At 42.8% G+C, this 10,388-nt stretch overlaps 1 protein-coding gene across 1 annotated transcript; it reads right to left on the bottom strand.

Annotated features, from left to right (window-relative positions):
* Positions 1-6,978: 6,978 nt before the first annotated feature.
* On the bottom strand, positions 6,979-8,016 carry LOC119809155 (glyceraldehyde-3-phosphate dehydrogenase-like). Its single transcript, XM_038321978.1, has one exon. It carries the CDS (start codon positions 7,978-7,980, stop codon positions 6,979-6,981), a length of 1,002 nt encoding a protein of 333 aa, XP_038177906.1. The 5' UTR covers positions 7,981-8,016.
* Between the last annotated feature and the right edge of the window lie 2,372 nt (positions 8,017-10,388).

Genomic DNA, 10,388 nt, shown 5'->3' with positions numbered 1-10,388 from the left:
GTGTTAAGACTGTGAAATACTATGGGGACTCTTGCAGTTTAACTAAAAGCATTTTGCATTATGATATGACTACAAGCTTCTGAGTGCTGGGAAGTGGAATGTAGTGGTTGGTTTGAATGGAAATTGCCCCTCACAGGCTCATATGTTTGAGTGCTTACTCACAGAGAGTGGAACTGCTTAGGAAATCATGGTGTCTCTTCCCAACAGTAGAACAGTAACTAAAACAACATCTCTTGCAACGAGTTCTTGGGAGAACAGGTGCTAATCCCACTCACTGAGAATAAGACCACTACCACAACTTGAAGCCAACTTTGAAGCATTCTTTAATTAAATACTGGCCAGATGGATGGACTCTGACCAGGTCGATAACCAGGTTCCCAGGGAAATGGTCCAGAATCAAGTATGGCAGGAGCTTAAGAAGGAAACCCATAAATCATCGCATTTCTTACTAGGTCCAATCAGGGGCAAGCATATATCCTGATAAACCCTCAGTGTGAACCTCCTGCCCACCTGTGATCAAGCACATTGGATACAGATGAGTCAACCAAACTTGTTTAAGGGGGTGAAAACTCGTGACTTGTTATCTCCCATAAACAAATGCCTCAGCATTTCAGGAACTCTCTGTCCTTGGGCAAGGGGCTTCCAAATCGGAAGCATTTTTGTATTAGGGATCGCTAAGGCATAGTAATTAAAACTTAAAACGTAACTTTGACTCTCACACAGGTGCTTATGAAAAGCTGAGGCTGACACCTGATTCCCTGGCTCTCTGTCTGAGATGTGCCCCTGATACTTTCCATACTGCCCTCAGCAGAGCCAACGACTCACTGGTAGGACTTCCAGCATCCAAAATTAATAAAATTGTTTGTAGTCAGCCTTTCTCCGGTGTTTTCTCTCCATTTGACATATTCCGGTCATTTTTCTTTTTTCTTATTTTAAGTTAATATTTTATCTTTCTTAAATATAAATAATGTATGCTTTCTATATATGGATTTCCGTATGAAGGTTGTTGGTGATTTTCTGCTCTCAGCCTTTCTCTCTGAGAAGAAAATCTGAAGCTATCTCACACTGAAACTTCAAACAAGAGAAACGTGAAATAGAATGCCTCCTTCTCTGTCATCTCTGATGACAGAACACAAATAATCAGCTTGAGTCCAGTTATCCTTACATGAAAGGTAGCGGTTTGCTTTCTAAGGGGAGGGGTGGTTCTAATCACCAGGCGATGGAGAAGAATATCTGGACCCTTTGGGGAGGCAGGCTGGTGTCAGGGCAGAGAGCCTTTTATGAATGCCTTCTCCTCATTGTTGGCTCTGCACAACCTGGAAGTTAAGCTTCCAAGTGATCACCATGCTACTGCTACTCTCTTGTCCTGCTCATTTATCTGAGATGGGATAGCAGCGCCGAGGAAGAAAGCTGCTGCCTGTCCTTCACAAGGTCCAGGGACACTGAACTTTTCAGACAGCATCCAGTTTAGAAAGGCTCTCAGCCATTACCCAGAGCAAGCTGTGCTGTGGTTTGGATTTGAAAGGTACCCCTCTGTTTATTTGGGGTACTTCTTCCCTAGGACTAGTGGTACTGCATCGGGGAGGTTGTGGATCTCCTGGAAGTGTGAACTGACGAGCAGGAGGTCCTTAACAGGTACAGCCTGACCTTTGTTCCATCCTGCCATGTTGTTTCAGGATACGGACAGCTGTTTCCACACATCCCTCCTGCCATTCATACATTCGTACATCCACATCCCTGTCACGATGAACTTGAACCACTCTGAAACCATGGGCCATGCACAACTTCCCTCCCTTGTTGCTGTCACGTGTTTCAGTCATGGTGACACAAAGGTTAACTAACACAGTATCTGAATCATCCCCTTTGTTTCTCTACCCTTGTCAGTCTTTCTTTGGACCTAGGGGTGTGGTAGTGGATCAGCCACCAGGTATACCAACTAGATGCAATATCCATCATAGAGGTACCAATTGATGCCACCACAATAAAAAAAAAAGAGCTCTGATGAAGTCATCCAAGATTTGACAATGAGACATCTGTTGTCTTGAGCATTTCTACATGGAAGTTTGCTCTTTGGATATTTTCCTGAATTATTAATGGGGATCACTCTGTAACATCTTCAGAGTTCTGTTTTCGAAGTGAGTGGCATGGGATGATCAAGGAGGACCTGTTCTTTCTCAATGCCCATCTTTCCTTCATGTGGGTAGGAGAAACAATCCAATTTTGGCTTTTCAGATGGCTGGTCGATTTCTGTACACATCTGGTTGATCTCAGCTCTGACATTTTATGTCCCGCTGGCTGCCTTCCACTTGCCTTCGGCCTTGGCTCCTCCTCCGTCCTCAGGCACTCTGTTCACAGTTGCTCATCTCTGCACACGGACCCCTTAGTGCACGGACTCTTCAGCAGAGGGCTCGTTAGAACAGGATGAAGTTGTTAGGAGGTTGTCTTGTGTTCCCATGAGAATTCCAGAAGACTCGGATAGCCCTATGAGTTGCCATCTATTACAGCTCACACCAGTCATGCACATGGGAACTGCCTCCTTGAACTTCTGGAAGACAGGTCTAAGTCTGCAAAGTCAAAACCAGATAACGAACAGTAAACTTAGGCAGTCGGAAAATGACTTCAAAACACTGAAAGATTTAGGTCCTTGGTCATGAAAATTTATTACATGGAAAACCTCAAATTTCCCTAAGAACTTTCTTTTTCTTGCTTCCCCCAAAGTTTCAGATTGCAAGATTGTTACAGCGCCACCATACCGGGCTTGCATCTACCACCCCAGATGTCTAGGCCTCTGTCTGTCTGTCTGTCTTTCTCACCTGTTTTCTGAATACTTTCCTTCCCAACACACTTCCTCAATACTCGGCGAGAGGTGTAGCAGAGAACACCAGCCTCCAGAAAGGCATGTTTTAACTCTTGGGGTTTTCTTACTTGCTGGCATAGGGGGAAAAAGAAATCAAAATGGCACCTCCTCCTTCATTTTAAATGCCATCCCACCATTGTGACAGGGACTGATTTATGTCTCTGTTAAGGCTTCAGAGAGCACGCAGCAGCTCTGTGAACCTGGGTTGGGGAGTTGTGGTAGATTAGAAACAAATGTCAGCAATGAAGCCATCCCAAGAGTCTTCTCCTCTCTCCAGGAACGTTTCAGCAGGCTCCCTTTCAAAGACACCACTGGATGTGTGGAATTTCTGACCCTTGGGCCCCTGTGGTGCATCATATGACCTGAGGTGCTCAGTAGGGGAGGGGACAGAGGCTTTTCTGTCACCCTAAACAGTCTTTCTTCAAGCCCAAAGGTATGCCTACTTCAGCTAACAAGAAAAAAAATCAATTTTTGAAAAATAAATCCCTTGAACAGAAAAACTTTAATGCCTGTAATTAATTCACACTTTTGATTGTTACTAGAAACTGACCTGAACACTGGTGAGACCGTGTGTGTGTGTGTGTGTGTGTGTGTGTGTATGTGTGTGGGGGTGGGGTGGGGGGTGTATAAAAGAGAAGAACTAAGGGTTAAAATAAATTTAAAGATTTGTTTTACTTCCAGAAAAGATTAATTTGGCATGTGTTTCTTTGACACATTGCTCATAATTAAAGTAATTCTTCATTTTCTCTGATTCCTTTCTGTCACAACCTCCCATCACATAGCCCTCTCATGGAAAAGTAACCTTGAGTCCCATTAAAACACTTAACTCTTTATTGACGGAAATGAGAGAAGCAATAAGGCTTGCTGTAGGGACTCTGGCCTCGTCTGGGTCTGTTTAAACGTTGTGCTGGCCCTAACTTGTAGGTTCCTGCTTCCCCTGACAGGGTCTTTGACTGTGAGATCTACCTCCTGCTCTTTCACCCATGCAGATAGCTGCATCCTTCGAGTATCCTTCCAATAAAATTGTTAGAAAGGATTGCATTGGCACACTCTTCATTCAACAAATGCATTACTATTCTGTTTTGTGTGAAGTGCAGAGAGCACAGATTAAACAAACATGGTTGCTTCTTCCACCAGGCTCTCTGTCTGGTGGCAGAGAGAAATTAAAAAAAAAAAAAAAACAGGAAATGTAATGGCATATACCTAAGTGTAGTCAAAATCATCGTAAACAAGAACTGGTCACACTAGAGTGCTTTGTTAGGGATGTGTTTTCTACAGGGAAACAAGACTTCAAAGCACTGAAGGAGTCATTTCTAAAGAAATATCTGATCTGATGGAGGAGTGGTGCTAGCCAATGACATTCAGTGTAGCAAGTACAGAGAAATGCCACTGGACAAGAAACTGGAGGAGGACTTACTGGGAGGAAGGAGGATGAGAGAAAGGAATGTGGATGAAGGAAACAGCTGAAATTTATTATGTAAATGTGTAAAGCCCCCCAAACAACACAAACAAGCAACGCACCAACAACAAAACCTGAATGAGCAGGAACTGTGTGCAAGCAGCTGATGACCTCCACGTTGCAAGGTTTGGGGAAAATCAAGCTGTTAGCGGATACTGGGATATAAGGGAGCAGTGTACACTTAATATGTCCCCCACACCTTCTGTCATGTGGCTTTGCAGTACTACTTAATAGAATTAGGTTGTATTTCCCTACCCAAGTGAAATTAGATTTCAGCATATCATTGGCTCCGAGCCATGTAAAGAGGGAGGAAATGGCCCCCACACTTATTGAAGGCTCTTCCCAGTGTCCTGGTGAACTGTGAGACGAGCAAAGCCCAACAGACCTCTTTCTCTTTAGCCCAACCCATACGAAACACACAAGGCACAGAAGACCCACAGTCTATATTCTTCAAAGCTATGTGGATGAACTTGTTTTAGATCAGCCAATCTATAGCCGACTTACCTCCCACTGAATATGTAAGAACGATGTGTAGGCGAAGCTTAAAAATCTGGACAAGAAAGCTTGATAGTATATGTAAATCTGTATGTACTTAAATATCGCACAAAAAGGAAGAGGAAATATATCAGACTCATCAGAGCTTTGACATAAAGCAGGGTAGTCTCTTTTCAGTAACAACCTCAGTACTTCATATCTTGAAAACAAGAGAAAAATCCATAAGAGCATTCTGCTGCATTGATCTATTAGTAGAGATGAATTTGAAACAAACAGGCTTTGGGCATGTTAGTCTCTAGAGCTATTCATGTATGTGCAAAAGAACATCTTAAGAAAAACATTGAGGGGCATTTTTAAAAATCCAAAATCTTGTAATGGAGCAATTGGTTAAAATTTAAAGTGGCCATCCTCTTTTTGCCTATAAGCCATGACTGTTGCTTTCATGTGTCAACCTCTCTAGGTTACTGGCACTAAAGTATTTGGTCCAAAACAAATCCAGATGTTGCTATGAAGGTATCTTTTTGGCTTAGATTGATTAACATCTAAATTGTTAGACTTTAAATAAAAATAAAAGATGTAGGTAGCCTTCATCCAGTCAGTTGCAATTCTTAAGAAAAAAAGAAATGAGAGGCTCCAGAGAGAAGGAATTCTAACCCTAGAATTCAGACAAAGGCTAATGTTCAACCTTAATCAGAGAGTTCTCCTTTTCCAGTGAATAGAAGTGAATGCATAGACCCAAGACTCTACAAGGTGCTAAGAGGAAAGATTGACTGAGGCTCAACCTTAAACAAGAAGCATATACAATTCCCTTACAACTCTATGAACGTTGTGGAAGATGTGGTGGAAAGAAGACAATAATCAATAAGTAGGGTATTGTGCTGGGAAAGTCACCCTTGCAAGCATGGTATAGCCGTGTGTTGTTGCACCCATTGGGAGTGACATTATCAGGAGGTGTGGCTTTATTAGAATAGGTGAAACCTTGTTAAGGAAGTGTGTTACTGTGGTGGCAGGCCTTGAGGTCTCCTATCTTCAAATTATTCTCAGTGTGACACTTAGTTCACTTCCTGTTGCCTGCAGATCGAGATGTAGAACTGTCAGGTTCTTCTCCAGCACCATTCTGCCTGCATACCACCTCTTAGAATGATAGAATACCAAACCTCTGAACTGAGAGCCAGCCCCAATTAAATGCTTTGTGAGAGTTGCTATGGTCTTGGTGTCTCTTCATAGCAATCAAACCATAACTAAGGCAACATGATGATCATGAACTTATAGAAGCTGTTTATGTACATTGACCCACACAATTCAGTCCCCCAGTGGTCAGCTGGGTCTGAGGAAGGAGCTCACCTGGTTCTAGAATTTACTTATTTGTTGACAAATGACTGATTCCAAGAGGGGGATGGGCATAGTATCCAGTCATTCATCCACTAATGAGGACACCAGGCCCTAACAGATAACTAGAGTACATAGAATACAAACAAAAGGTAACGATTATGAGGAAAGGTTTATAAGTAAAAAGTGGGGCTGGAATAGAGAAGAGGGAAATAGTGTGGAGAACGTAAGCAGAATATATTATATACATGAAGAAAATTGTCAATGAACAAAATTAATTTAAAAAATATCTTGTAGCCCTCTCTCTTCCATTGGTCTACAGCCTAGTCACTTAACTTATGGTGTTTGGACCTCTTTGATTCCTAGGCATGTGAACCATTTCGTTAGAATCTCACTTTTTCTAGCTCCACATCTCTATTCTCTATGACTTCCGTTTATAGCAAGGTGAATCAGATAAATGTTTAAATATCAGTCTAAAAATGGACCTAATGTCTCAATGTTGAGCCCATATTAAACACCTCTGATGAACATTTAAGAAGGATGTCCACTCAACAGTAACTTTAGTGCTAATGTGGTGTTGTTTATGCTACAGAAGGAGGCAGAATTCAGAGACATCTTTCCAGATTCTTTTTTTTTAGGGGTGCAATGAACTTTATTGATGGTATTCAAGAGAGTAGGGCTCCCTAAGCCCCTCCTGCTATTCTGGGGGTCTGGGATGGAAACTGTGAGGGAGATGCTCAGTGTGAAGGGTTGAGTTAGGACAGGGACTGCTCAGCAGCCGAGGGCCTCTCTCTTGCTGTGTCCTTGCTGGGATGGGTGGTCAGGGCAGGCAGGCTTCTTACTCCTTGGAGGCCATGTAGGCCATGAGGTCCACCACTCTGTTGCTGTAGCCAAATTCATTGTCGTACCAGGAAATGAGCTTCACAAAGTTGTTATTGAGAGCAATGCCAGCCCCAGCATCGAAGGTGGAGGAGTGGGAGTCACTGTTAAAGTCACAGGAGACAACCTGGTCCTCAGTGTAGCCCAGGATGCCCTTTAGTGGGCCCTCAGATGTCTGCTTCACCACCTTCTTGATGTCATCATACTTGGCGGCTTTCTCCAGGCGGCATGTCAGATCCATGACAGACACATTGGGGGTAGGAACATGGAAGGCCATGCCCATGAGCTTCCCGTTCAGCTCTGGGATGACTTTGCCCACAGCCTTGGCAGCGCCAGTGGATGCAGGGATGATGTTCTGGGCAGCACCACGGCCGTCTCGCCACAGCTTCCCAGAGGGGCCATCCACAGTCTTCTGGGTGGCCGTGATGGCATGGACTGTGGTCATGAGCCCTTCCACGATGCCAAAGTTGTCATGGATGACCTTGGCCAAGGGGGCCAAGCAGTTGGTGGTGCAGGAAGCATTGCTGACAATCTTGAGGGAATTGTCATACTTGTCATGGTTCACACCCATCACAAACATGGGGGCATCCGCAGAAGGGGCGGAGATGATGACCCTTTTGGCCCCACCCTTCAAGTGGGCCCCAGCCTTCTCCATGGTGGTGAAGACACCAGTCGACTCCACAACATACTCGGCGCCGGCATCACCCCACTTGATGTTGGCTGGATCTCGCTCCTGGAAGATGGTGATGGCCTTCCCGTTGATGACGAGCTTCCTGTTCTCAGCCTTGACTGTGCCTTTGAACTTGCCGTGGGTGGAGTCATACTGGAACATGTAGACCATGTAGTTGAGGTCGATGAAAGGGTCATTGATGGCAACAATGTCCACTTTGCCAGAAGTGAAGGCAGCCCTGGTAACCAGGCGCCCAATACGGCCAAATCCGTTCACTCCGACCTTCACCATCGTGTCTCTGGAACGAGGCTGGCACTGCACGAAAAGAAGCGGCTGTCTCTAGAACAGGGAGGAGCAGAGAGCCATCTTTCCAGATTCTTGCACTGACCTATGAATGTTTTATATGCAATTTCTCCTTGAGTGTTGCATGGATCAAATACATTAGTAACTAGGTCAAAGTCAGCAGTAAGGCATTGGTGTTACAAGGAAACCAATAACAGAACTTCTCTTTGGATTCATGTAACCAAGAGCAAGTCTAGATTTGAAATCTCTACTTCATTGTCCTTGTGTCTCTTGTTTTCTGTCTGTTGCATGAGTTTGAATCTGTGCCTGTCTGAAGGCTGTCTTGTGACTCTGTTTGTCTCTTTATTCTGTCTATGTCTCTGTGTCTGTACCTAACAATGGGGTTTGCTCGGTCCTTATGGAACAGCACAGAAAGCATCACATGGGGAAGGAATGGGATACTTTGTAGAAATCTTTAACAGAATTTTACAACAGATTGAGTCAATGGTTTTATCTTATTCCAGCTGACCCAGATAGCAAATACCATTTTTTTTATCAGCCGATATTCATGAATGTTGCATTCAACCATTTTGGTAAGTTTTAGAAGGTTCCTTTTAACCTCAGCATTTCCCGCTTTCCACAAATGATACACACGCACTGTTCTTCCTCAGAGGTAGGAAAGAAAAACTACATGATTTAAGATCACAGCAGTGTATCAGCTTAGATTGCTAAAGTTGACTACATAGGAAATTTAAGGCAAGTTAAGTTGGTAGGCGCATTATTCTATTAGAGGTAGAAAAAACAAGCAGGCTGGGAACACAATAGATTGGCAGTCTTAAACTTAAAGTGACTTTAGGTGTATTATTAATTCTGGCTGTGAAGTTCTGCATAAATTCCAGCCTTCTAGAATGTAGAAATTTTCATCATATTGTATTGCACACAGTGTGATCTGACCTGCTGAGCTTTATTAAGTAAGTTTCAAAGAGACAAATCAGTAAGTCAGAAGGATGTCTCTTAATGGAAGCCTTGTGAGTTTGGAAGGGAGCATTGGTTTTTCTCCCAAAATCAGGTAGCTAGGTTTGGATTCCAATTCCTATAGCTGGCATTCAAAAGCCTCAGGCAAATGGGTTTATCGTAAATTCATGCCACAAAAGGTTAGGTGCCAAATGAAGCACGATTAATAAAAAACTCAGGGTCAGAAATTGGGTAACCTGAAGATCCCCAAAGCAAAACAGCCAGCCACTGGCTCTTACCTCGACCTCAGTCTGAAATGATGATCCTGCCTCCAGGAATTTCAGGATGAGACTGTGTTTTGAAAGCTGTTTCCTCCCATTTTACTCTAAGCCATCCCAAGTGACATCTTGATTTCATCCTTTTGACGTCCTGAGCAGACTCTAGTCATATCTCAAAGCTCCATATCCACAGGAACTATGATGATAAATATACATTCTGTTGAGCCACTGATTTGGGATTGATTTGCTACATCTTAACAGAAAACAAATCCAACTACTGATTGAAATGTTAGAAAAATCCACCTTCTCATCAAACGAAGCATGATGTGTAGGGACATTGAAGTTGTCTTGGCCAACTTTTTCATATTGTAGAAGAAGGTCCAGAGATATGAAGGCTATGATCTTCGGTGTTTCTAATTTAACTATGTTATTGGTCAGACATCTACTGGGAAACAGATTGATAGAATTTATATGGACGTATATGTGTATGTGTGTGTATGTGAATATATATATATGAATGCTAGTAAGAGGTAAAATGATTAATTCTAAGAAATATAATTATGAAAGGTGGCATTTAGAAAATCTGCCTATACACACAGGGAAAATCTGGCGTCAGTATTTAAGTTTAAAGTCCATCTATTGTCAAACTCCTTTTTGCTTGAGAGAGGTTAGAGTCCTTTTAGGTCATCTGATGATTAGATAGCCCTGTGAGCCCATACATCCCTCGTTGTCCAGATAAGGTTGTTGATGTGGAGACAGAGTCTCACTATTAGTACCTGGCTGGGTTGAAAGTTGCTATGAAGATTCTCAGGAAAGGAATGAGAAGAAAGAAGGAAATACTCTATGTGCTTGCATTTGTGTGTCCTTTACGCACTAATCCCTTCTAGCTGATGTTCAATATGCCTGCCTCTCAATAACATCCTTTATCTCTTATTCTAAAGACTTCACAGACAAAACAAGTTGTAACTCTACAGAAATATATCTAGATAACTCAAGACAAAAACAAACTAATAATCTTTCTATGCATTTTCTAGGAATCTCTCACCAAAGAGGATATTTGTAATTCTTCTCTTTCTCCTTCCCCCTCTTCTTCTATAGGCTTTTCCATTTCCTTCATCATTTGGTAAGGACAAGCACTTTAAATATTAAGCATGTGTACCACAGGATAGTATGACTCTAATTCAG

Source organism: Arvicola amphibius, chromosome 3, assembly GCF_903992535.2.
Source record: "Arvicola amphibius chromosome 3, mArvAmp1.2, whole genome shotgun sequence".
In the NCBI taxonomy this organism is placed as follows: domain Eukaryota; kingdom Metazoa; phylum Chordata; class Mammalia; order Rodentia; family Cricetidae; genus Arvicola; species Arvicola amphibius.
This window is presented reverse-complemented; position numbering and strand designations above follow the sequence as displayed.

Excerpts from the sequence above, each read along its gene's own strand:
- LOC119809155 (XM_038321978.1), bottom strand. The coding sequence starts at position 7,980 with ATGGTGAAGGTCGGAGTGAACGGATTTGGCCGTATTGGGCGCCTGGTT.